This window comes from Actinia tenebrosa, unplaced genomic scaffold (genome assembly GCF_029948245.1).
Source record: "Actinia tenebrosa isolate PJP-AT-01 unplaced genomic scaffold, QUT_ActTen_1.0 PGA_scaffold7__59_contigs__length_16204524, whole genome shotgun sequence".
Taxonomy (NCBI): domain Eukaryota; kingdom Metazoa; phylum Cnidaria; class Anthozoa; order Actiniaria; family Actiniidae; genus Actinia; species Actinia tenebrosa.
In genome coordinates, this window is record NW_028292584.1 from 16,071,280 (window position 1) to 16,098,802 (window position 27,523).

General features: G+C 37.9%; 2 protein-coding genes across 2 annotated transcripts in view; both read left to right on the forward strand.

Annotated features, from left to right (window-relative positions):
• Positions 1-5,993, forward strand: part of LOC116287419 (protocadherin Fat 4) — a 49,601-nt gene extending 43,608 nt beyond the window's left edge. Inside the window, exons 60-63 of the mRNA XM_031694100.2 lie at positions 138-203; positions 1,982-2,035; positions 2,819-2,885; positions 3,500-5,993. Of these exons, the coding sequence (XP_031549960.2) occupies positions 138-203; positions 1,982-2,035; positions 2,819-2,885; positions 3,500-4,459 (1,147 nt within the window). The 3' untranslated portion in view covers positions 4,460-5,993. The remainder of the gene's footprint in view (positions 1-137; positions 204-1,981; positions 2,036-2,818; positions 2,886-3,499) is intronic.
• A 1,719-nt stretch (positions 5,994-7,712) lies between these two features.
• On the forward strand, positions 7,713-23,733 carry LOC116287436 (uncharacterized). Its single transcript, XM_089040634.1, has 14 exons — positions 7,713-7,994; positions 9,045-9,119; positions 9,678-9,917; positions 10,060-10,099; positions 10,603-10,796; positions 15,658-16,212; positions 16,680-16,832; positions 17,164-17,291; positions 18,015-18,284; positions 18,654-18,798; positions 19,192-21,054; positions 21,499-21,759; positions 22,024-22,338; positions 22,684-23,733. The coding sequence occupies exons 1-14, from the start codon at positions 7,895-7,897 to the stop codon at positions 23,325-23,327; spliced, it is 4,983 nt and encodes a 1,660-aa protein (XP_088896760.1). The 5' UTR covers positions 7,713-7,894; the 3' UTR covers positions 23,328-23,733.
• Positions 23,734-27,523: the final 3,790 nt, after the last annotated feature.

Sequence of the window (27,523 nt, forward strand, 5' to 3'; positions counted from 1 at the left end):
AATTATTATTATTTTGTCAGTTAGTGCCAAAACAACATGCATTTGTGGAAAAAGCTGTTTTGTTTCTGAAAATAAATAAAGGGAGGGTATACGCGTATTTGTTGCTTTGTTACATCTTTTTTCTCTTTTTATTTCAGAGAGAAAAAGTATCATGATCCAGATACTCAAGGGATTCCCATGAATGGGACAGAGACCGATTTGTAGTAAGTGAAAAACGTTTCCACACGAGTATTGCTGTTATTATCGCCTTACTGCAGCCCGACACTAGAGAAAAGCGTTTGCGCTTGCGTGCATTTCAGCACATTTTCTAATTTTTGGCATTTTACGAAGTACAATTTATCATGCATGTTTCAATGTCAAATTTACAACTGCTTTGACTAATTTGCATACGGATTTAGAGCATGCGTAGACGTTTTTCACCCGTGTCCTGCAGCCCTGCACCTGCATTGAGTACTAAAGTAATGCCGTCATAAAACGTAATTTGCGTTTTATCATAATTTATGTTCATTATGCAATCGAGAAAAAAAAGACTTTTACTCACCAACTTTAAATGTGAGCTGAGATATAGCCATTTACTGTCGTTCTACTCTAACCGTCAACACTCGAGTATATTTTATTTTATTTTTGTATTTGTGTAAATATACTTTCATTTTTTCTTTCTCTTTCATCATTTCATCTCCTGGAATAGCTTTTATTGACTTTCGATACATGTAACTCGAATTATAGTCTTCGATTTGTTATCTGTTTGGTTGACAAACTCGAGTGTTAGAGTAGAACGACAGTAAGTATATAACTTCCCCATACAAAACACTTTATTTTTGATTCTGTTGAAATATTGTTACAGCCCCCCCCCCCCCCCCCCAATGGTGACGTCACATTGAGTTCTCTGATTTACTCTTATCCTTACATTTGATAACAGGCACTAAAGAAATATACCTCTTTACCCTTTGGGCGTAATGTTTTCCCATTTCGGTTCACGTGTCATTCTCTGGAGAATAAGATTCATTCATGCACAATTGTTAAACAAAGAAAGGATACTCTAGGGAATGACACGTGATCTAGGAAATGAGAAAGCAATCCAGCTGGGCGGTGAACTCGGCGAGCAAAGCATGAGGGGACAAAATGACTGGCCCTAAGCATTTTTGAAGCTTGACAAGACAGTAAAGTGAAACTGTTTTCATTATTCCTTTGCATATTTCTGCTTCGCGTAGCCACGTATATTTAGCAATTATTCGCCGAAGGCGAAGTGAATATCGAGGAATATTTACCGAGACCCGAGTCTTCGAACGGCGATGTAAATATTCTCCATATTCACTGAGCCTGAGGCGAATAATTGTTTTAGCATATACCAACTTTTGTACAGAGTAACTTATTTTTATATACAATAATTCAATAAAAACAAAAAAACAGAAACATTTTTGCAGGACAAATTCACGCAAAACTTTTAGCAAATTTTTTAGGCCATACTTCGTTGTCTTTTAGTATTGATAGGAATGGCATTTACTTTCATTTTTTCAATTTCCTCGGAAATTGTAGCAAAACGATTGCCGGCAGATGCCATTTTGTTGCCGACTCAATATTCCGAGATTCAGAGGTGAATATCGTACAATATTCACCTCCAATTAACCAATGAGCACGCGCGTTCTTAGGAAGTACACAAGTTAGTATATGCTAATATATTTTAGTCAAAAGAAAACAAAAAATTACCAAAAGTTTGAATACTTTAGCTTGTGAATGATGCCTTGAAGCAAAAAAGCTAAACGCGGTACTGCGATTGACTAAAAAAAAAATTCACCGCTCAGCTGGTTATATTTAAGCTAAAAATTTCTATTGGAAAATAATTTTACTCAATTTATGTCGCATAATTTTTAAGTCCCCCGGTATTATAACTTAAGGGGAAAAATAAGTAATTGAAGACCTCACGAACAGTTTTTCCCTATCCGGACCTCCTGGCCGCTAAATAACATACATGATTTTTCAGTTCCATTGACATCCCAAGAATAGGCGCCTACATTGAGTCGCGTGCCGATCACGTGTAAGTATACATTGTAGTAGAATTAGTAGGGTCACAGTACGACAGTGAAGAAATTAATGCTCAGCCAATGACATTCCAGTTTGCACGGCATATAACATCCGCACTGTTAGTTTGTAACAGTCAAGAAACTAGAGAAAAACGTTTGCGCGTTGGTGCATTTTAGCGGCGTTTTCTAAGAATTTTGAAGAGTTTGAGTGAGAAAATAAATGTTAGTTTTCTCCAAGTATAAAAAAAAAAAAAAAAAAAGAAATCGAAAGTATATTTTGTCAGACCAAGATAGACCAAATTCAAAACTCGCACCGATGTGAGGCTTAAGTTGTGACCAAAGGAATCTGGCGTGACTCGAAGTAATCTTCGAGTCACGCCAGATCCCTTTGTTCACAACTTAAGCCTCACATCGGTGCGAGTTTTGAATTTGGTCTATACTGTATTAACAAAAACAATATGAAAAAATTAGCCTTAAGTTTCAAGCATGGACACTACGTTTGGCATATTGTGAAGTCCAATTTATCAAGCATGTTTGTAAGTCAAATTTATGTGTTTCAATTTTTAAATTTGCATAGGAATTCAGAGCATGCGCAGACGTTTCTAACTTCTGTCAACAGACGTGAGATGATTATCGTTTCCCCTTCATCTGGCTGTATTCCTATTTCTCCCGCTACTTCGTATCATTAATCTTTTTTTTTTCTATTCAAAAATAACCGCCATGATTATAGTCTATTTGCACGTTTCTCCCGTTTATTAACTTTTTAAAGTGTAATAATTTATTTATAAAACTTTCAGAGGAAAAGCTAAATACAATGATGGGGTGCAAGATGACAGGTCAAATCATCGAAATTCCACCAATGAGGTAAATAATAGTAAATCACGTTTACATAAAGAGGTAAAAGTGAAATGTCCAAAAATTTGCAGCCAGGGTTTATGTTAATTTTAATTAGATTAGCTGAATTATTTTTTTAAGAAAAATAAAGAAAAGAAAATCTAAATTAGATAAAAATTAGAGATAAATAAAAATAGTAAATAAATAAATAAAGTTTTTGACTTTTTAGTTGTTTTTTTTTTTTTAGAACGTTGCTTTCATGCGAGAGGATTTTCTTTAACAAAACTGGAAGAACAACATTTTGTGATGGAAATAGTTTTTGACGATTGCTAACTCAAAAATTAGGAATGACTCAAAAACAATTGGGAATCTTATGTTAAGGAAATAAATGACAGGCTTATTTATTTATTAATTATAAAAACAATAATAATAATAACAACAACAATAACAAACCACGGAGCTAGGGACCTCTCCCCCACCCCCCTCCCCCCACTTCGATTCTCCTGATTCTCTCGGCAAATTAATTGCGTAAATAAGATATAAAGAAATTCAATGAGCCACAGCTCAAAACGCTAGAAATCGCAATTATTTGGGTCTCAATTATTTACAATGTAAATTTAATAATTACATTTCTTTCTTTCAAGGAGACTGATGGTCCAGTGCAAGAAAACCCAAGGAATGATGCTCTTACGTCCCTGCCTCCTGTGGAAGAGCCGACCGTCTCTGCACATGAAATCCGTGGATCGTCGAAGATAGATAAAACTACAGAACGTCAGAGCTCTTCTCAAGGTAGTCCAGACAACACATTGGATGATAATCAATCAAATTCATTGGAAGAATCAAAAGCTGAATTCTTTGAGGAAAATGACTTTCTAAACAAAGCTTACGATGAAAGTGAAGATGGGTCACCTAGCGACCAACACAGCCAAGCCGAGACTCGCAATGTAGTTCCTAGTATAACATATGTGCAAAGAAATCCATTCATGAAAATAAACCCAAGAGGATATTCGCCGGATGCGATAAACAGAGAAGAAAACCTGATGGCTGTAGGACGTGGATTGAATGGAAGGTCACCTAGGAGATCCGACAGCTACTCTCCTGCAGACTATCAAACCAAGAATAATACAATGCTTTTGAAGAATGGACAAACAAGTGGTGTGAACTTCCCCGAGAGAAGAAGGTTTAGTATATCAGGTGTTTACGATATCCAGAAAAGATGGAAACAGCAAAAGAAGAAGAAGAGAAGGCGTTCGCGTTCCCCGCATGTTCACTTCGACTTAGAGGACAATAAACACCCCGATGAGCTTGAGTGGGAAAGACAAGTGTCCGTTGGAGCCAGAAACATGCCAACTGGCGCTCTGGGTCTTGATGACGAAGACTGGAGCGATGCTGAAAAACCCTTAGATTTTTCCACATTCGGGAGATCGAAAAACGAAAGCAAGACTGATGATTCGCCTGATTCGAGTATTAGTGGTGGCGATGATTGTGAAGTGTGGAATCTTGAATCTGCTTACCCGCCGTCTGATGACGAAAAAACGACGACTTACGTCATCAACCCTGACCTGAAAAAACTAAACGAAGTACCTCTTGTAACTCAACGGTAAATTTACTTTGCTGATGGACAAACTTTTTCTAGATAGCCTTCTAAAGGGCCCCAAGGGCTTTAATCCTATTTTTTTCCCCATTACGATTGGACTCAGTATGCGATGAAGAATATGCGTTCAAGAGGAAATATCTCTGCCAGTAAAGCAAGAGTTGGATTGGATAGTCTTTTATGGAGCCCCATGGCACGTCAGTCTTTTACAGGGCCTCAACTAGGGCATTTACAGTAAAAGCTTAGTTCATTAAGATTTCCCTTAGTATGCGATGTGGAATAGGCGTTCAAGATGAAAGCTAGTGACAGTAGTAGTTGGATTGGTTAGTTTTTTACATGGCCTCTTTTACTGGCCGCTTTAACTGTAAAAGTTTAGTTCATATATAAAGATTGGCCTAAGTATGCGATGTAATGTTTTAAAAACGAGCAGGAGTGTTCTATCGGATATAAAACACGAGGCGTAGCCGATAAAACACGATCTACGTGTTTATTAAACGGCTTAAAAAACTCATGATGTAAGTTCTCATATTGTACCGAATTCTTTACGAAATGAACCAAGTTTGATAGAGAAAATCCAAGTTAATGTTTATGCAAATGAAGACGAATATATATCATTAATGAGTTTTTTAAGAAAAATAGGTGTTCAAGAAAAAAAAGATCTGTTAGAAAAGTAAGAGAAGAGTATAGTTGGTTTTGATAGTCTTTTACAAGGCCTTAACGGCTCTAAAAGTTTCGTTCATTACGATTTGCTTTAGTATGCATTGTACAATTTAGTTGTTTGTTTAGATGAAAGAGCTCTGCCTGTAAAGAGTTTGGTAGATCGATTATTCCCCCGCTGCCTCACACAATTGTTTATACTTCTCGTAGCCTTAATATTTTCGTTTAAGATACTATTATCTCAGAGTGGGTGAAGTGAACAATTATCTTTCACCGATAGCGGGTGAACTTCAACTGCAGGGACCACCGATATTACTCGTTCCGACACTGAGAAGGAGAAATGGATCGAGTTGGCATTGTGGTGCATTGTGGGGTCGTTTTAGGGCACGAAATCGATGCCATCTTGGAAATATGTACCCTAAAACAGCCCACAATGCACCACAATGCCAAATTGACCCAGTTTTTTCCTCAACCTCGGAACGGCTTACAGTGTTCACACTTATAGCGCTCGGTGGTTGGTGCCTGAATACAAGGTCCCAAACTTGTACTCGGGCACAGTACTCGTCCCTGAATCTTGATGTGATTGCTTAAAAATAGCTGTGCTAGCATAAGTGCCCAGCAAGGATTGCACTCTCGAGCACTGTGTTCAGGAACCAGGTATTAACAAGCCTTGTACTCGAGCACAGTACCCATCCCTGTTGAGGTTTTGGCGTGGTTTCTTCAAAATTATCTGTGTTCACATTAGAGCACAGCAAGGATAGCATTCACTCAAGCAAACACGCACTACGACTGTGACTTTCTCACGACTTAATACAATGGAAGAAGTACAATTATTTTGAATCTTAACTGACACCATCAAAAAATAATTAAAGAATATAAAAAAAGTCGTTTTTTAACCTTATTTTCTTTATTGCTATGTAATGCCATTTTGTTGTACGACGTCATGTCACGATTGTGACTTTTTCGCAAATATTATTGTCGTATTTCTTCTTCTTCTTCTTCTTTTGGGGATTTGCTTTCCCTGCTACCATAGTCTCCCTCGGCAATTCTTGGCAGAGAAAATGGGAGAGAATCGCCCACGAGGGACACTTCTAGCAGGAAACGGATTCTTGGCCTTCACCGAATTTTCATCGAAAATTTTCCCGATACGTATATACAACAAACCTTCCACACAGACCGAAAGAACAACTAAAACTGCTTATCTCAGCCAAAATTCTAGCTAAAAGAAGTTTTAGATACGGAGATACGAGCTATTCGATTATACTTATAATTTATTTGAAATGTATGGGTGCGCCATCTTTGTGTCCTAATGAGGGGCGCAAAGATGGCGGCCAAATCACGAAGGTTGAAAATCATGTTTTTATTGCTCCCACTTCAATATTTTCATAACAATAATCATCACAATATAGTCATACAATCATCTACCTACTTAAAAACGTAATATTCTATCGAATTTCCCTATTAATGATGCTTTTAAAAAGGGGGGACATAATAGCTCGACAGAGTTTCATGAACTGTTGTTATTGTTATTTTGTCATCTTCTTTTGAGTTATTCCATGACATCGCAATTATTTTGTAGTGTTGTTTTTAGTTACTACGGGAGCACTGGCTTATGCATGTACCTATTGAGTGTTCTGCCAATCCCCAATTGCTTTATAACCAGTGCACACAGCATAGTTTTTTAATTAAGTACAAGTATATCAAAAGTATATAAAAAATTATGGGATATCATCCCTGATATTTTTTTCTAGTTTTCTATCACTAGGGCTTTCCGAAAAAAGTATCAGGGAGGATATCCCATAATTTTATATATATATTTTTATATACTGTATATTCTTGTATATATATATATAAAGGGTCAAAGTTTATGCAAACTGTAGTATATATCGTACAATATTGACCTCCAATTAACCAATGAGCGCGCGCGTTCTTAGGAAGTACACAAGTTGGTATATGCTAAATAAATATATATATTGAATTAAGTAAATGACATCTCTGAACTACTTTTATATGTCATTCACTGATGAATATATATGATACTGAAATTTTTCATCTACTTTACTGACGGCTTAACTTAATTCAGAAATGTGCTGAGAAAAAATCAAAAGCAGCAAAAAATAAAAAATACACAAGACGGAAACAAGTTGAAAAAAAAAAAAAAAAAAAGAAAAAAAAAGCGAAATGATAAGTTTAATTTAACCAGAAACGAATTAAGCGATCACTTACGATCACTTGCCTGAGAGCTACACGGGTCTTGATTTACCAGTTCTCTTCAAACGCATCAATAATTCAATAAATTGAAAAAGTGACCTCTAAATTTATTATTCCGAGACCAAAACATTAAAACTGAGTGACAAACTTGTTTAAGTGACTTTATATGTTGTTTTAGTATAGTATTTTTATTTTAGTTTCATAAATTGAATATAAAGTTCTTATAATCTCGCAAGGAGCTCTAAATACAGGTTTGGTTTCTTCAAGAGTGGCAAACCTACCTGTTCTGTGCCAAGTTTATTCGCTTCAAGGATCATTTGCTCCTTGCTTTAAATTACATCACTATATCTGTGATCTTTGTTGGTTTAACGAGAGAAAAAGCGACGTAGGTTCTCTGTTTTGACTGTAAAAATAATATCGACAAAATGACTTTGAAATTATGATACTCTTACATGTAAAACGTCAAATTTAAGTGACAAGACATTTGAAATTACACTTTACATTCATTCAAAAACCCAAAGGCTTAAAAACTTTAAAGATTAGCTGAAGAGCAAAAAGTAGACGTTGAAAAAAAAAAATGCTTTGGTATAAAGGTTACTTATGTGTCGTTTTTATTTATGTCTTGATTGAAACACTTGATGGACGGCACATCAAAAAATGGACCGAGAAAAATAAAGGTAAGATCTTTTGGGGCATTATATTTTATATAATATGATTTATAATAATGACAGGCTCCTAGTTACATTTCTGATTTAGTAGTTAAATATCAACCAGCAAGAAATCTAAGATCATCTAACTCTAATTTATTAGTTGTTCCTAAATCTAGTTCTAAGACATATGGAGACCGATTTTTTTCCGTAGCTGTTGCTAGGTTATGGAACTCGCTACCATACAACGTTAGGACTGCTAGTACGATATGCTCGTTTAAATCAGCGCTTAAAACTTATTTGTTCGCATCCTGATTTTTTCCTTTTATTTGTTCGCATCCTGATTTTTTCTTGGTATCTATCTATCTCATTGGTATCTATCTCAATGATATTGTAAATTGTTTTTATTGCTTTTGACTTTAGGACACTTATGTAAGAGCATTGAGTTCTAATAATGCTCAGGAACTATTATGTATTATAAACTATTTTATTTCTCTGTTTGCAAATTAACTGTTGAGGTTGTAGTCCATGTTTATTACTGTTCGTTATATTAACCAAAAATACCTAGTTCTAAGACAATTTGGCGGGGGCAGGATATTGCATGATAACTATAAAGTGTGAATTTGATGTTGCGCCATACAGACGTTTGTATACACCTATTTCAATGAACGATGTCATCGTCAAAGGCGATAGGCTATAGGTTATAGGCGAGGTTCGTTATTCCAGGATCCAAGAATAGCTGGAATGACTTGTGTTTCTGCTTCTTATTCTCGTCAAGAACATGGACCTTAGTATTGAGACTGACTCAATGTTCTTTGTATTCAACGAAACCATTTTCGTCTCGGAATGACCTATCGCCTATCGCTTTTGGTCAGGACAACGTTTATTGAAATAGGTGAATGCAAACAATAATAATAATATTTATTTCTACTTTACACTGAATCTGGACATGATGAAACAATAAATCATAATTATCGCGCATAACTGATAATTCTGAGCTAAAAATTAGTGATATTTAAAAGGTGGTTTCCCGCATTTGTTTAATATTTTTTATTTGTTTTATATTTTGTCCATGGCTAGTAGTTTCACACAAAAGTCAAAGCACAAAGACCAAAAGAGAAGAAGTAACGGGAGACCTGGAAATCGATGGAAACAGTAAGTATACACTTATATTTATTTATAAATGTACAATATAGGGTCACAGTTTTTGCATATGGCTATATATACATATATATACCTAACCACAACAATTCTGTTACTTCAGATATATATATGTCTTTTGTTTTCGAGAGACGAAACAATATGGAACCAAAAGATGTAAAGTTGCAGAAATGTTTTGGTTAGGTATATATATATATATATATATATTGTGGCTAAAATTGTTGAAGATTTTAAGATTGATTCATTGCTTTATTGCTACAGGTCTGTTTTTATTTTGCTAGTGTATGTTTACTGTAAATAAAGCTTACTTATAAAAAATGTTTACTGGAATTGGTTGATTCGTTGGCTGTTACTTTTTACTTTACTTTTTATTATTTTTATTATTATTTACGCATTCTTTATTAGAAACTCGCACACATTATCTAAATGAAAAAAAGCTTTATTATTTAAAAGGGGTTTCACTCCAAAAACATCAATTCTTTAAGCTTTTATCTAAATTATCAGCAGCCATTTATGAAAGTCGTTTCATCCGTGATTGGTGATGTTTCACAGAATTTCAAAGTATTGGTTGCTATCGGGATGCTTGGAACCGAGTCATTCCTGCCCTTGAAGGCGAGCACCAGTTACTAATGGAACCTAACTACAAGGCAAGGAAGTACGCCTTACTGAAGTGCGCACGCGCAGCAGCTGACAAACAGCTCAAAATATTTGGTATAGAAAATGGTGGACAGTGTTTTGGGGCTGAGGAAGAGAAAAGCCTGAACAAATATGGAAAGGCGGTTGAATGTAAGGGTATGTATGTTGAGCACGCACCGTCATTAAGCTATTAGCGCCATTACCCAAGGAATGCTGGCATGTACGCGCAAAATCATTTGACTGTTTCCATTCGCTAAGTTGCATCATAAGCTGCCATTATTTATTTTTCTTCTGAAAGGTGACGGCAAAGGAGGACCTTGGAGTCTACAAGCTTATAAGTGAGTAGGAGCAATTGTTGAACATCTTATATACACTTTTTAAAGCTTCAAATTTCATTGAACCATGAAACGATCTCTGGGCCGATCTAATTCAAGGCGTGGTTAGTTCACAGACCAAACCCTGAAACAAACCTCTGGGTTGGTACGACTAACTCACAGATCAAACCCTGAAAGAACCTCTGGACTGATCTAAGTCAGGGCACAGCTAACTCACAGATAGCATTGGAATTTGGCTGGTAAGGTTTTTGCGGAGGAAGGATAATCTTAGACGGCAGAGTAAAAGCCCTAAAATCCGAGGAAGAAGTCCAACAAACTCCACTCACAAGCATGAGATGTCGAGTCCACTGACAAACCGAACCTGAGAACCCAGTGGTTACTTTTTTTTCTGAACTGTTCTAAAATGAATGTTGTTTGGTGGTGATGTTTGATTTTACGATACAAAAAAGGAACCCACGATGTTGTCAGTTTAAGGTGTTAATAGCTGCCATCTCTTTCATTATCAGGTTTAAAGATCTTTCGACGGACGGCGCCTTCACAGATTGGTCCGCATGGACCACATGCAGCAAAACCTGCGGACATGGAGTCAGGAGGCGCATGCGCACCTGTACCAATCCCACTCCGTCTAACGGTGGAAAGGATTGCTCTGAACTAGGACCGAGTGTTGAAGGCGAGATATGTAAAGACAAGGAATGTCCGAGTAAGTGAAAGCAAAAGAAATGTTATTACATGGTTTTTGAACTTTAAAGTTTCTGGGTTAAGCGGGGAAAGCGGCATGACACTTTTTAAGGGTAATACCGCTGATCGCTCGTCCCAGTCTCCTTTCCCTATTCCCATTTCCCTGTTTTAGTAAAGTCCGTTGCGCGGCCGTTTATATTAACTAACAAGACGATCTAGTTACCTTGATTAGATGATAATTAGATCTTCTTTCATTAAAACCACCTACACCTTCGAAAAGAGCATTTGAATGTAGAAAGTTTGAATGGCATAGCAACAAAACCTTCTAAAAAATATATATAGATCGTTTTCTCAAGGTTGCGTGAGCATCCAACTTGACGGGCCACAAAACTGAAAAACGCAAATTCAGGAAAATTAATTGAGAAGCCAGTTTTATATTTAAAGAGGAGAATAATCGATTTTATGTCGAATTCTTATCGAAAAAAATGCCATATCCATGCATGATAATACTCGTGTTCTGGTATAGTGGCCCGTCAAGTTCCTTAAATTTGGATGCGCACGCAACCTTGAGAAAACGTTCTATTGAAGATCCCACTTCACCTACATGATGCATTCTGGTCTAGCTTGGGCATAAACAACTCAATATAAGACACGATAAAAAAACCAGCTGCATCCAAACTATACCTGAATAGACTTACACATTTGACACTCAAGAAATTTGTAGCATCACTTATAACTATTTAAAATGTTTAAAAAGACATTTAATATCATTTAAAATTTCCTATTAAGAGCGACTTTCTGTAAGAGTCGACCAAACATCGGCACAAGTCAAAAAATCGATTTCGCTCATATTTGGTTTTTAGATAGCCTTTAGTGTAAAATAAATCGAGGTGTTGTTAGTTTTGAAAAAAAAAATTTTTTCCCACGAAATTTACGAAAATAGATTTTGCCAAAATGCAGGGGGGAAATGACCGACGAGGTAAAGGAATTTAGTACAAAAATAAGCGCATCCTACAGCTAAACTACTTAACAATTTTTTCGGTTGGTACTTCTTACCGAAGGAATAGGTATTCCTCTTGCTTTTCGTTGTATTTATTCTAGAATATTTGGCGATTTAAGATTCGAAATAATTTTTCTACCGTGTACACTTTTTCCAAAGTTTAAAAATGCAAATTAAGGCCTTAAAATACTGCTTATAAAAACTATGTGCGGAGATACCAAATTATTCAAAACCTACACCCAGAGGATTATCTAATGTATTTCTATCAGATTCAAAAGAAAAATCTCTGGGCAAATCATTTTTAGCTTTCCGTTGAGGTCTTTTTACGATCTTTATTTCGCGATATTTCAACCGTAAACAACTTGTTGCGTTACCTCCACCGACGTGACTATAATTTTAATTGCAATCATTCCATCGCTGAATTTTGCTAAAACTAGGGATCAAACCAAGAAAAAGACATCATAGTAATATCCAACACATTTCAATTGCGAAATATTAACAAATTTTATCACATACTTTCTTAACTCATTCTATTGCGTGACACAAAGCATGCTTTGTCAGTAAAATGAACACGCAGATGAAAATCGAACAATAACTTTCAAACTAAATATATCAGTGAACTAACTTTATTTTATTTAGCAGCTCTTTCATTGGATTTTCAAAATATGGTTTTACTAATCCAGTAGCATTTAATAATAGCAATTTCCTTCAATAAACATTGTTTTGATAATGCATGAAACTAACATTGAGTTGACTGCCGCAATGATTAAAATCACGTGCCATCTTTCCATGGGAAAGTTCAGCAAGCACTGTATAAACATGAAGTGGTTTGTTCGTTTTAATAGTTCTATAGTTGGAGGTCCGTGTAGCTATGATCGAAGAGACAGAAATAAGTCAGTCGATTCGTTACCCGTCAAACGCAAGAAGCTATATCAGATAAGCTTGAACAAATAGGCAAGTCCTGTTCCTGCTCTTGAGATAAAGCTGGTATAGATGAAATAGCGCAGCGCACTGATCCTAAAAATAGCTTAAAGATTCGGACAAACATTGCATTCTGTTTAACCGCTACAAGGATTATACGAACCGATTTTATTATTCTTACTTAAAATAACAATAATAACCCATGTAAACTAAGATCAACTGCGATCGGCTGTGAAAATTTTCTGCTGAAAGTAAACTTGTAAGTTTGTTTGTCCGAATTTCGCCTTTGTCTTCGTTTTTATGACGTCACGGTTGCGCTGCGCTATTGCTTCTCGGCTCCTAGTGAAGAAGATATATGAAAATTGCATTCTGACGAAAATACGCACATTGTGGTAGTTAGTCCTCCTACGTACTACTTTTGACATTTGGTAAATAACGCTAACTTGATAAAAGTATCCTATATTCAATAACAAATACCAATACCCCAAAGGAGGGTTTGACATTGATTATTTTTTTGAATATTTTTCCTTGTTGTGTCATCGTGTTGAATAATTAAAGTAATCTTTCACACCAACCCAGGCATCCATCTCTCTCGCTGGAGTACTTCCCGGTAACTTCGACCGAGAAGTACTGGAGCAAGTCTAAGATCTATATTAATTATCGTTTCAGAGATAAATGTATATACTTATTTCAATAAAGTTAGTCACCAAAAACCTAGAAAGCTGGGATCACTGATATGAGCATCATGGGAAACTTTTCATATCAAGGAAGCATATATATACAATGCTTTTTTAATACAAACTGCAGCTCGATGATGCTCAGAAGAGGTGAGACTATAACCCGTAAAAGATTCGCAAGTCAATGAACAGTTATCAAGCGGTTGAACGTGTAAAATGAATCTACCCATAATCCTTGTCGGCCTCAGCTTTATAGCTTTTCAGGTGACTAACTTTTTTGAAATAAGTGTATAAACTTTTTATAGACAGACAAACATATTTTATTTGGCGTTTTGTACATAGTTGCACATCAACTTAGTTCCAAATAAGTTAGAGTGCTCACACTAAATCCGTGAAACAAATACTAATTTTTAGCACTAAATAGTGATAATTAAGCAATAGAAAACAAAGGATTCTGTATGAAATAGTACTAATTAGTACTATTTAATGTTCAGGGTTTTAGTGCGTGCACTCTACGAGTATATACGTATGTTTATGTATGCGCATAATATTCTATATTCACATATTCCACACATACACGTCATACGTACATATATATTCTGTATATATAAATGTTCATATAATTATTTCGATAAAATGCGTTACTAATCCCAATCATCTTTATGCAATATTGTAAAAGTATTGATTTTTATATGTTTTGTTGTTTTTGTTATATAAGGCTGCGTTCATAATGTATGGCAGAGGGGGGGGGGGGGGGGGATGGCAGGTAGAAGATTGAAATGTCCAGAATAATTCTCAACATCCCCCTTAAAGTTATGCAAAAAAATACGGTTCCCCCTAAGCAAGGCTTGTAGCTTCTTTCAAAAATTGTGCATCCCCTACTCCTTTTTCCTACCAAAATTTTCCCGATCCCCCCTCAATTTCACCTGCCCCCCCCCCCCCCCCTCCCCCTCCCCCCCTTTCATACATTATGAACGCAGCCTAATTTAAGTTATTTACGCGAGCGAATTTTGCTGGTTGGCAACACGCACCATTTTTATGATGTTAATATATGTTGAATGTTTGGAAATGTTCTGCATCTAAATGAGGACAGTTCAGCTGTTTCAAAGTCACGCTGAAGATCTTGTGAAAGCATATATCAATCGCAAAAATGTGAGATTGGAACCGGTTTAGTTCACATACTTTTTACCGACAAAGCATGCTTTATGTCACGCAATAGAATGAGTTAAGAAAGTATGTGATAAAATTTGTCAATATATCGCAATTGAAATGTGTTGAATATTACTATGATGTCTTTTTCTTGGTTTGATCCCCTAGTTTTAGCAAAATTCAGCGATGGAATGATTGCAATTAAAATTATAGTCACGTCGGTGGAGGTAACGCAACAAGTTGTTTACGGTTGAAATATCGCGAAATAAAGATCGTAAAAAGACCTCAACGGAAAGCTAAAAATGATTTGCCCAGAGATTTTTCTTTTGAATCTGATAGAAATACATTAGATAATCCTCTGGGTGTAGGTTTTGAATAATTTGGTATCTCCGCACATAGTTTTTATAAGCAGTATTTTAAGGCCTTAATTTGCATTTTTAAACTTTGGAAAAAGTGTACACGGTAGAAAAATTATTTCGAATCTTAAATCGCCAAATATTCTAGAATAAATACAACGAAAAGCAAGAGGAATACCTATTCCTTCGGTAAGAAGTACCAACCGAAAAAATTGTTAAGTAGTTTAGCTGTAGGATGCGCCTATTTTTGTACTAAATTCCTTTACCTCGTCGGTCATTTCCCCCCTGCATTTGGGCGAAATCTATTTTCGTAAATTTCGTGGGAAAAAAAATTTTTTTTTCAAAACTAACAACACCTCGATTTATTTTACACTAAAGGCTATCTAAAAAACAAATATGAGCGAAATCGATTTTTTGACTTGTGCCATGAAAATTCGATTTTGGTCGATCCTTACAGACAGTCGCTCTTAAGTTGTTGTGATTACGTTTTCTTTTTATGAAAAAGATTAATTGTGTATGTTTAGTTTAGTTTAGTTTAGTTTAGTTTAATGAATTCTTCACAAGATTACAGAAATAATAATAATACCATGACAAATACAAAAAATTCAGGAAAAAAAGAGAGAGAGAGAGAGAAGATACGGAGTGTGACAGTGGAACTAAACAGAACTTACGTCCTAATAGCAATCTAGCCCCCTGACATTTTTGTGTAATGATGGAGTGCTTTATAGTAATATATGATTCTAATTTCAATAATTTCAATTCGCCTTCCCTTGAATAAAGCTATGCTTGTCGACGAAGCTGAATCCGGGAACACCGCTGAACCAACTCTGTCTACCACACCGCGCAACACCGCTGTACCTGCAGCCGCTACCTATCGACCAACGATTATTCCTTTAAAAACAGAAAAATCGAAACAGAAGGAAAAATTATCCATCGATTCGCCAACCAAGGTTAAAACTGACAGCCATAAAGATTCACCACAAGGGGATGAAAACATGAGCAGGGAAGAAACAAGTCAGTCTGGAAAGAATGGGGGAGAAGGGTACTCACGAAAAACAGAAAAAGCAAGTATATCTGGGGTTGATAAACCCCTTTTCGTGACGAAAGAATCACCTGAGGGACGTGTAGAGCAGAGCCAAGAGTCTAGGTTAAACGCGCATGCGCAGACGTCAGTGCCATTTCAACAACTCAACGAACCAGAAGACCAAGCCTCCCCTCACGGTAACCTCGTGCCTCCAATGGACCAATCAGGGAACATTAAACCACATGGGCGAATTAATGAACAACATATTCCACCAGGCATCGATCCAAGCATTGTGGAGGATACCTACAATGGTATGTATAGAACATGAGAAACCGAGACCAATTTTGTTCAAGTCATCCAACATGGCGACTATGACGTCACATGCCCAAGAAAAAAAGACATGACCGCCATGTTGGTTGATATAACAAAAGGAACCGAGACCAAATCTTTTGTTCAATTTAACCAACATGGCGGCTATGACGTCACATGCACAAGAAAAAAGACATTGCCGCCATGTTGGTTGATATACCGAAAGAAACCAAGGCCAATTTTTTGTTCAAGTCAATCAACATGGCCAGTATCGAGTCCCAAAGAGTACACAAAACTGGATACGAAAAAGCAAATGTATGAAATTAGGAATGTAGGTAAAAGATCCTAGATCACCCAAAAAAAAAGATTACCTCAGAAATATATATATATAACTTTTGGTTAGAATGAGAGTTTTTGGTTGTTCATGGTACTCGAGGCGATAGTTGAGGAACCTTTTTTGTTGCTGTAGGTGGTCCTGTGGTGCCCAGTAGTGCAGTACAACTCAATACTCCTCTTGGTCCAGTAGTGATGGGTGAAGTCAATCCTTTCAGTACGACTATCAACCCTGCTGAACAACAAAACGATGAACAACAACCAGATGATTGCTTCTGTCCAAAGAAAGGTATCGCAGGAATATGTTTAATATTTTTTGTTTATATTGTGACTCGATCAATACTAGTTATATATAATACAGTATAATTTTAAACTTAAATATAGAGTTTCCCGCACTGTGATTGGGCAAGTCACCAGTGATTCTGTGACGATAATCACTGCTCGAGCGGGAAGCAAAATTAAAACATTTTTTTAATCCTAATTTCGTCTTTTCTCTGATATGCAAGTCTAAAATTATTCTCGAAGACCTGCGGCTCCTTAAATATTCCACAGATAATCACTTCGCCTTAAGCGAATAATTGTTCAATAATCAATTATTATCATTTTGTTTCAATGTACAGTGTGTAGTGCAAAGGCTGACATAGGGTTCCTAGTTGATGGTTCATCGGACATCCCTCAGGTGTACTTTGCGCATGTCTTGGACTTCGTCAAAGCCCTGGCTCGAGGATTTGACCCTCGTGGCACACAGGTCAGTTCATTCTGTTTTGAATCATATTATAAAATAATTATGTTGTATCGCTCTGTGATTGGTTGGAGGCTGCGTGGTATATGAGAGCACATAGCATGCCAGCGCACTTTCCAATTTATGTTATTCGTACCCAAAATAACATTTGTGGTGGTTTGGAATTTTTTAAAATAAAACTTGCACTGCTTGTTATAAAGCACTTTGGGAATGGCAAATTCAGAACACTCGAGAAGTGTTGAAAAGTATCACCTTCACTTCCCGTAAGGGGAGGTTCCCTTCACACGCACTACCACTGCATTCACTATTTACAACACGCAATGCTCAACTCACATGTTGATTTTTACTGTGAGAGGAAAACCAGAGAACCTGAAGAAAAGCCCCCGTGGCAAGGGAGAGAACAACACATCAAACAAACTCAACTCACATGTTGATTTTACGGAGGAAAACCAGAGAGCCCGGAGAAAAACCATCGTGGCAAGGAAGAGAACAACACATCAAACAAACTCAACTCACATGTTGATTTTTATGGAGGGAGAGGAAAACCAGACAACCTGGGGAAAATCCTTCGTGGCAAAAGAACAAATTTAACTCGCATCTTGTGGCTCGGTCGGGAATCGATTCTAATGTCTTGCGCTAGCCGGCCTTTTATTTATTTTAAATTAACGCCGTTGTAGCATCGTTTATGAGTAAAAATAGTCGGGCATAATCATATCACTTTCTCTTCAGATAAGTTTGGTTGCCTATGGAGACGACGCAGCAACTGCTTTTGCATTCAGTCCAATCAAGAACGTCCATGAAATAGATGACAGCATTGATGCAGTTAGCTACATGGGAGGGGATCCACGAACAGGAAACGCTTTAGTCAAAGTCAAGGATGGCATCTTTAAAATGTACAGCAGGAAAGACGCTGAGCATGCGTTGGTCCTTTTGACAAGCGGTAGCTCTGCTGATGACTCAAATCAAGCTGCTGCTGAACTGAGGAACACTGGAGTCAAGGTAACCATGACAACCGTTTCATTTTTATGACTGAATGTTCGTCTGGTTTGAAAAAGTAGGTTTCGTATGAGTGGGGGAAAATACGTCAAATTCGTTGTTGTACTGTAGCCGTAACTACGGGTCGTGATATGAATAATTGGAATGCAATGGGAAACCATTTCAGTGTTGCGGCATGTCGTACCGTGTACGTTCTGTAAGTCAGTACCATACGTTTCCCACTCATACGATAACATTTACTGTAGGAAACCACTTAAAAGTTGATCGAGGCATGTCGAGGCTTGTACGGGAACCAGTGTTATGGGGAACAAATTCAGTGTTACTGATTACATAGCATAAGTGTTTCATATACCAGTGTTTTGTTGTTGTCAGGTAACAGCTGTTGGTTTGGGTAAATTAGCAAACGTGAAAGAGTTGATCGATATTTCATCGGAGCCGAAATCTAGTCACGTGTTTACAGCGTTCCTCGACACTCTACCTGATCTGCTGGATGATATCGTGAAAGGGGTCTGTTCAGGTAATATTGAGTCAGACATGCTTTTTATTATTACAGCTCATTACAATTCATAATGAAGTTCATGATAGTGATGACGTAAATGACGGTGAAGGTGATGAATGATGTTGTTGGTGATGGTAGTGGTGGCGGTTGTGGTGGTGGTGATGGTAATGGTGATGGTCGTTGTCGTGGTCATGTTGATGATGAAGATGATAGCGATGATGATGATGATGATGATGAAAATGATGGATGTTCTTAACTCTACTATTCAAGTTTCCGATTCTGTTTGTAATCTTGGTGTTGTATTAGATTAGCACCTGTCTTGTTCCGCCAGCACATTAATAACATCTGTAAGAAGGGTACATTTATACATTTCTTTATCATAATTTGAACCCTTTTTTATTTTATGTTTAGATATCAAAGGTAACCTCGCAGATCGATCTGATAAGTGTTCTTGTGAAGCAAAGAAAGTCCCAAATAAAGATTCGATGCATCAGCAACCAACGCAGCCTGAGTCAGGAATGGATTCAGTCAACAAACCAAGCCATAAACAAAGCAACACGACACCTGAACAGCAAGAAAAGGCGCCATCTGAAGTAACTCACACTCCTGATGACTCTAAACTGAACCCTTCTGCCACACAATCTGAAGTAAGCCATTTGAAAGTAGATCAACTTGGTCTGACTCTGAGGCCAGTAAACCAGGATAAACAGAAATCGCCCAAACAACAATCTGCTCCTGAATCAGAATCAAAAACCAAGGAAGCAAGTCAGGAGCAACACGTCTCAGCATCCAATCAACAAACGCCTCAAATAGATACAAAACCTGAAAAACTTAAACACGGAACGCATACATTAGCCCCGGGTCAGCAGGCCCAAGAAACAGATTCGAAGGAGGGAACACAAATGTCAGTCACCGGTCAGCAAGGTCAAGAAACGGATTCCAATGCCCCGGGTCAGCATGCCCAAGAAACAACTTCCAAGGAGGAGACACAGGTATTAGCCCCGGGTCAGCAGGCCCAAGAAACAGGTTCCAAGGAGGGAACACACGTACTAGCCCCGGGTCAGCAGGAAACAGATTCGGAGGGAACACAAATGTCAGGCCCCGGTCAGCAGACCCAAGAAACAGATTCCAAGAAGGAGTCCAGTGAAGGGACAAATTCTATAGCATTAAGTCAACAGACTTTAAAGACGAATTCTAAAGACAACCAGAACAAACGACCATCGTCAAACAGTAAGCCTATAGACCATAGTACTAGTCATGAAGAGACAAGCACGCAGAATACCAGTCAGCAGGTAGGAGGGGTTAAAGTACCTGGTTTAAAATCAGACTCAAAAGAAGAACCGCCTGTTCCTGAATTGAACAAAAACGAAAAAGGCGTTCCCAAAGAAGACGAAAAGACGAACGCCAATTTTAGTGACATCAAGCTGTTAAAACAGCAAAGAAAAACTCAAAATAGTCAGGAAACAGCTCCTGGAACAGCACCAAGACAGTACCAAGAACAAAGTATCCAAAATGTTGATTCAAGTTTAAAATTACAGCCAAATGGTAATGTAAAGCAGACTTTGACAGATGAAACTAGTGCGAAACTACAATCAAATAAACCTCAAGAGGTTGTAGACACTGGGCTATCTGCTGGGCCCTCTGGATTAAAAGTTGCAGCACCAAAAGAAGATGCTGCGCCAAACCCATCCGAAAAACAAGAAGCCAAGCAGGGCACCCCTCAGGTCGTAGAACAAAACTCCCCAGCAAAGCATCCAGCTTCTAACAACAGCAAGAATACGCCTCCCGAAAACATTCTTGTCGCAACAGAAAGTTCATCTCTTCCGTTAGCACTGAATGCTACGAAGCAGAACTCGCCTGAGCATGAGGGACACAATGGAAATAAAACTGAGCATGAACATCCAACTCAAGGTGAGGAAGAGGCACAGCAGTATGATGGTAAAGTAAACTTAAATAAACAAGAAGGAAGCACAGCCACAAATAATCTTTCACAGTTGACTGGACCGCCACGTGGACAAAACATGGAGCAAGATAAAAGTCGACAGACAGATCAATCTGAGTATGGACAACAGATCAAAGAATCTCAACAAACTGTGACTCAAACAGCTCAGACTCTTAATCCAGGTCAGGCTAATGTCAACAAAGCTGAGCCTGCGATGCAAGAAAATGGTGAACAGCAGTTTTCTGAATTGGGACCTGGAGAGTATATTGGCCAGCCTCAATTAAACAACAAAAACCCTGCGATCAAAGAAAACAACCAACCAGAAACCCAAGGTAAATAGTGACTAAGTTTTTAGAATGGACATATCGATTGGTGAGTTCAGTTTGTTTCGTATATTTAAATTCAATTCGATTCCATCTTATCAAACCCTGAAACACATCAAATTGGAATACACTTACCGCCCTGTTATGTTTTTTTTATGACCACAGACTCATTTGCACAGGCTTAGCGTCGTCTTTTTTTTTTATGCGGAGGGAGAAACACCGGCAAAACTAGAGGCAAATCCTCGAATCAAAGGCTATAGACCTAAGACACTGTACTAGCATCTGATGCCAAGTCCAGGATTCGAACCCTAGACCCCAGAGGTGTCACCTTTGATTTTACGACGTATGTTGGAAGGCCCTATAGTTCATGATATAACACAATCTTTTTTTCACTCCTTTTTGTGCAGAGTATTGTTTTATCTCATCACAATGAATTATAATTTCATTTTGTAGATTGCAGCGTTAATTTAGGAGTGGTTCTTGACAGCAAGACTACAGCCTATGGAGACGATGATAATGCACAAAAACTTCTCCTGTTTGCCAAAAGGTTGACCCATATGTTCCCAGTATCTCCCGAGGGCAACCGAGTGGGCATGATGGTATACAGTGGGTCACCAAAGCTGAAGGTTGTACACTTTGATCATTTCTTGGATCAGCACACCATGGATAAAGCTATCGATAGTGCAAGCTTTCTAAACATGGAGATCAAAACAGGTAATAGAACATCATCGATTTGATGTATGTCTTTATTTTAAAATCATCATTTACGCTTCGTGAAATTTTGCACATGTATTTCATTGGCCTCAAGGCCTTTCTTTTGCCAGCACAACAGTTCCCCCTTGTGTCAAAGTCTCTGCAGACAGACAAACAGAAAGATAAACAGGCAGGCAGTATATAATGTGGACCCAAAGTGTGAAGGACAAACACACTTAATCCTTTCTTTCTTTTCGTTCACATTTTCTATCCGATATTTTTTAGGTCGAGTATTGAGCTTTGCCCAGCAGCATCTCTTTTCAAGGATTCCTTCTGGGAAACAAAACATTCTTCTTCTCATCACCGACGGCGTGTCTTACGATGACGTCACAAGACCAGCCCTAGAGCTCAAGAGACGAGGAGTTGAAATATTTGTAGTTGGTGTTGGAAGAAATATCGTACGCAATGAACTTGAATCGATTGCTTCGGAACCTGCTGATGATCACGTGATCATGACGTCATATGAGTTTTCGGATGCCCTGCTTGAAGACGTAAAGCATCGTATTTGTACGTCTGCTCCACGGAGAGGTAAACATATCCGTAGCATATAAAGACTATCAATAGGTTGCTATCAATAGACGTCACTTCCGGTAATAGCTGTGTTTGAATGGCTTGTAGAATCTTGGAGGTTGTTTTGATCTCTTGTTTTCTGGTTTCATGTTGTAGAAATAGTCAAATACAATAGTTTGAGGACTAATTAACATGTTTTGACTTGACATCCGCTAGTTGCCCTTCAGTCAACCGCTTGTTTGCCCCCAAGTCAACTCCAAAAAGTCACGTGACTGATAGTAAAGCTATAGCGGGATTAGACAATTCAAATAGACCGTGAGGGAATACCATCTTTAATAATACCCCCAAATCCTTGACGCTGATTTCCAACGGTGACCTTCAAATTTTTTCCAGAAAAGATAACACCCCAGAGCCCCCCATTGCATGCTAACTGCGGAAAGGCAGACGTTGGATTTCTGATCGATGGTTCCAGAACCGTTGAAGAACTCAGTCAAGGAAACTTTCAAAAAATTCTAGAATTCGTTAAAAATGTCTCCATGACTTTCCCAGTCTCTTTGGGGAAAGTTCGTATTGGAGCTGTAGTTTACGGCACAGAGCCTTCTCTAGAAATATCTTTTAACAATATCAACTCAACCGATGGGATCCCTGCAGCATTTGATAGTATAAGATATCCGGGGACCTCTTCTATGACTGGTAGGGCTCTCGAGTTTGCTCGGCATAATCTATTTTCTTTTCCGAACACTCGCCGAGGGGTTCCGAAAGTTCTTGTCGTTCTTACCCAAGGATCCTCGGAAGACAATGTGAGAAAACCTTCGGAAGAACTCCACCGAGATGGAGTCGAGGTGGTGTCGGTGGGACTTGGGTCTATCTATGATCGAGTCGAGCTTGAAAGCATGTCCTCATTACCTGTATCTGATCATGTTATGACTACAGATTATCCTGAATTGCCCAGTCAGACTGAAGAACTAAGAAAAATGATCTGTAAAATTACCCGAAATCAAGAACTAGAAATTTATTAAAATTACGTTGGAAAGAATCCAGGCACCTGTCACATGTGATATACATCGCAAAAACGTTTAATTTGTCGTTAGCTTGACACTCCCCTACACCTATTTAACAAAATCAGTATTTAACAACCAGCAAAATAGGAAGAAAGGCATATGTATATTGCGACTTGTCTTTCTCGCTTCTGTGCTACAAATGTAAAACAGGTAAACAACAGGTTGCCGAACGAGTGCGGCGTTCGATCACTCGAAGTGCATGCAAGTGACTTAGGTGATCCCAAACACAAATGAACGATATTAAATGATTATTAGTTATTATTCATACATCCAAGGAGTTACGTTAGTCTTATATGCATACACTCAATTGTAAAATCATTGTCGGGTTAATAAGTAACAGAACACAGAAGCTGAAACCGAAAGACATTCTGGGAAATGACATAATTAACCCCTGATTTATTCAAAGAAGAGATAACTGGCTCAAAAACTAGTGTGAGGTGCCTCGATGTTTCTAGTGAAACAGTAATGATAAAAGGGTAAATTATACACCGTGAAAAGGTGAAAAAACTTACTGGCGTTTCGGACGCTAGTCCTTCGTCGGAGTAAAAGATGATGTATTCATTTGAGATACACACTGAATATGAAATATGTGTTAAAATCCTCCAAGCTTTCTGTCAGTACAACAATTGACAAACATTCCACGAGATGTATCAATAGATATCTAATAAACGTACTTCCCATGTACCATTTTGGTCTCAGCTTCTATGTTTTCTTAGTTTCGAACCCGACAATGATTTTGCAATTGAGTGTATGTATACACCTATAGCTATTTCAGAAATCGTTGTCGCACCAAAAGCCTCAAGCAACAAGCCAAGACCGCAGAGAACGCCGGTACATTTAGCTGTAATTAGTTTATTCATGGTGCATTTTCATTTCTTGACTTCACAAATTGCTCCAAGCAAGGCTGCTTGAGATGATAATTAGTGGAGCTATAGCCACTTGCATGAACCATGAATAATTAAATCAATTATATAATTAAAAGCACCGACGTTCTCTGAAGCCTTGGCTTGTTACTTGAGGCTCTTGGTGCGACAACGATTTTCGAAATAGGTGTATATTGATGGTGATTGATAACATTTATTGGCATCAATCAATTGCATGATTAGGAGGAAAGTGCAGCGCATGTCAGGGAATGGCTAAACCTCCGTACAGAATGAATATATTGCATGATGAAATGACCAGGAAAGCAAATATCGAGAGCAGACGTGAGTATAAAAAATCGTCCTTGTCTTATGAGGGTAGCACTTATTAGGCAGTGACTATCATATCGAACAACAACAACAACAACAACAACAACAATAATAATGATGATGATGATGATGATGATGATGATGATAATAATAATAATAGCAGCTTTACTCCCGTATTATGGCGAGTCCTAGAATCCAACCCAAGACCACTGTGTTGAAATGTGACGTATTAGACCACCACCACAGGTAGCCCAAGCTATGTGTCTGTGATGTCATGTTTTTTCATATGTGGTTAGCTTTTGGATGTATCACTTTTCAAAGGTCAGCATTTTCTTATTTAACATTGACGAATTTATATATTGGGGTTTTTAAGGCTCGCAATATATTTTCTTAGAATTTGACACCACAGAAACCTAGCTTGGGCTTCCTCTGCTTGAATGTGCTTCCTGTGCTTGGTATTCACCATTTTCCGTGAGTCGGTTCACTGGTCAAACACAAATAATTCAGTCGTGGTTGCAAGGTTCAAATTTGAATAATCCTTTAAAAGTACCTTTGGTGCCTCGATCGCTTGAGCGCTTTGTGTTTAACCAGTGAACCAATGTATGGAAAATGGCGAATATAACAATTCGGGTAAAGTGAGTTTCAAGAAAAAAAATTTCCGTTTCCATGAATAAAATAGTACAGAATAAAAAACTCCATGAGGAAGGAATTCAAAGGCTTATCCCCAAACACCAGATGCAACTTTCCGTTATCTGAACGGGCCTTTATCCTACAGTAAATGCTGCAATGGCAAAAGCTAACGGCACCCATCTAATGTTAGAAATGACTGCATTGCTGCTTTACTATGCAAGATTGCTGCTTTTGGAACTAAAAAAATACACGACATATACAGATCGATGAGTTCCAAGCAGTCCCAAGAGAGTTAAAAGACAAAAAATAACGTTGGGACCATTTTGGTGCCATTAAGAATGGATGCTAATGAGAATTATTTTTTTCATAAATGACACCAGCGCTCCCCCGAGAGGCTGCAATGACGTAACGTGCGATCAAAGAATAAATTAAACTGGAAAGTGATTAAATGTTTTCCATCTTTTTTTCAGGTAACGAAGCGTATTTACCAAGACGAAGAGGGCATCTCTATCACGTGCTGTCAGAGATCGCTCGCAAATAAAAATAAAACAACAAACAAGACTATGCTACTTCTATGAAATATTTGAATTATATGGGGTTTTCCCCCTAATCTATGAAGTCAAGCAACTAACAGGCAAGGGGGTACCCAATTGTTAGTTAACAACTATTTTTTTTCTGTTGCCATGTCAGTTAAAAATAATTTTACGAGCGCTAGCCATAATATTAACCAAAAATAACGAAATATCAGTTAACTGTTAATTACTTACCCCATTGGCTCCCTGAAGTAATACTGCATAACTACAGTGCTTCGCAGTGACAAGCGCGAATCGTGCAATTTGCCGTGACAACAAAATAAGGTTTTTGCTGACGTCATTCAAAGAGTTTCTGTGACAATTTCGCGTGTGTGATTGGGAAGCGATATTAGATAATTAATATGAATTGGAAGGGGGGGGGGGGGGGTTGTATCTATTTGTGTGTCAGTCAATGTCTATAAACTGTATTTAATCCAAAATTTGTGAGTTAGAGATAAACCTTTTTGAGTATGTATGTTGTTGTTGTTGTTGTTGTTGTTGTTGTTGTTGTTGTTGTTGTTTCTGAATATATAATAAGTGTTAAAATTGAACTTCGCAACGGTTAGGTATTAATGCTGGTGAGATGCAGCTATCCACGTTCGACCAAGGCCAAACAAATTAATATAAGTACCAAAAAGATATAACTAGCTAAAAACTAGTGTAATATAAGTACCGTTTTCCAGTTATTGTATTCGCATGGCACACCTGTATGCCTGTGCTATTGGTATTTGTTAGCCTATATCTTCGTCACATGGCTATCCTTTTAAGTTTGTGGTTAAAATACTTCCAATAAACGAGACAATGTACACTAAATGGTGGTAACTTTTACAATAGCTTTGTTAAGTTCTTTGAGAGTAGTTTTTTATGATGTGTGGAGGGGAATATCTAAGGGGTTTCTATTCTAGATTGCCTTTCGCGCCTAAACCTCCCTCCCCCCCCTCCCCCCATCCCCCCCACCTCCATCTTCATTGGTAGTTGTAGATGATATCAGGGAAGGGAGGGAGAGATGAGTTGTTGAGGTTAGAGGGGAGTGACGACTCTGCGTGACCAGGAAATCTTAGAGGCATGTATGGGAAGGTATTAAAGGGGAAAATTGGGGCAATTTCATCTCTGATCCTGAAACAACCTCTTAGGCTGATCTACGTAAGCCATGCATGCCTAGTTAGCGCATTAGATGGGGAATTTACTGTGTTATATTATGTGGAGCGAGGAAAACCGAAAAACTGGAGATAAACCATCGAATCAAAGGAGAGACCTAACGAATTCTACATTACATGTGATGCTGAATCTAGGAATTAAACCCGAGACCCCAGACGAGTGAATTACTGACTAGTACTTCCCTTGATTTACTCACGAGTCTAAAGCTTTCGACGCAATCTAGAAATTATAAGGGGAGAGGGAAAAAAGGAGATCCCTGAGAAAAATGCCTCGATCAATAAACATAGGATGGATTTTTATTTAGACTTCGGGGGGGGGGGGGGGGGGGGGGAATACACAGCATTTTAATTTGGCGAACGATGGAGGGACCATAATTTTTTTACCGGCAATAGCGATTGAGTGGGGGTGGGGATTTTTACATATAGGTTACCAAGCGAATCAAACGACCCCCCTCCCCGATAACAAAAATGAATGACAAAAATATATAACAAAGATTGTAATAATAATTGTTGCAAGTGAAAAATAATTTTTCCCTGATATTTGTTCTTGTACAAGAGTGTTGGGTTTCCTGTGCCACAGCATTGCATCATGGGATGACCAAAGA

Excerpts from the sequence above, each read along its gene's own strand:
- LOC116287436 (XM_089040634.1), top strand. The coding sequence starts at position 7,895 with ATGCTTTGGTATAAAGGTTACTTATGTGTCGTTTTTATTTATGTCTTG. Across the intron at positions 7,995-9,044 it reads ATGGACCGAGAAAAATAAAG|TAGTTTCACACAAAAGTCAA; the intron begins GTAAGATCTTTT and ends GTCCATGGCTAG. Across the intron at positions 16,833-17,163 it reads TTGCTTCTGTCCAAAGAAAG|TGTGTAGTGCAAAGGCTGAC; the intron begins GTATCGCAGGAA and ends TTCAATGTACAG.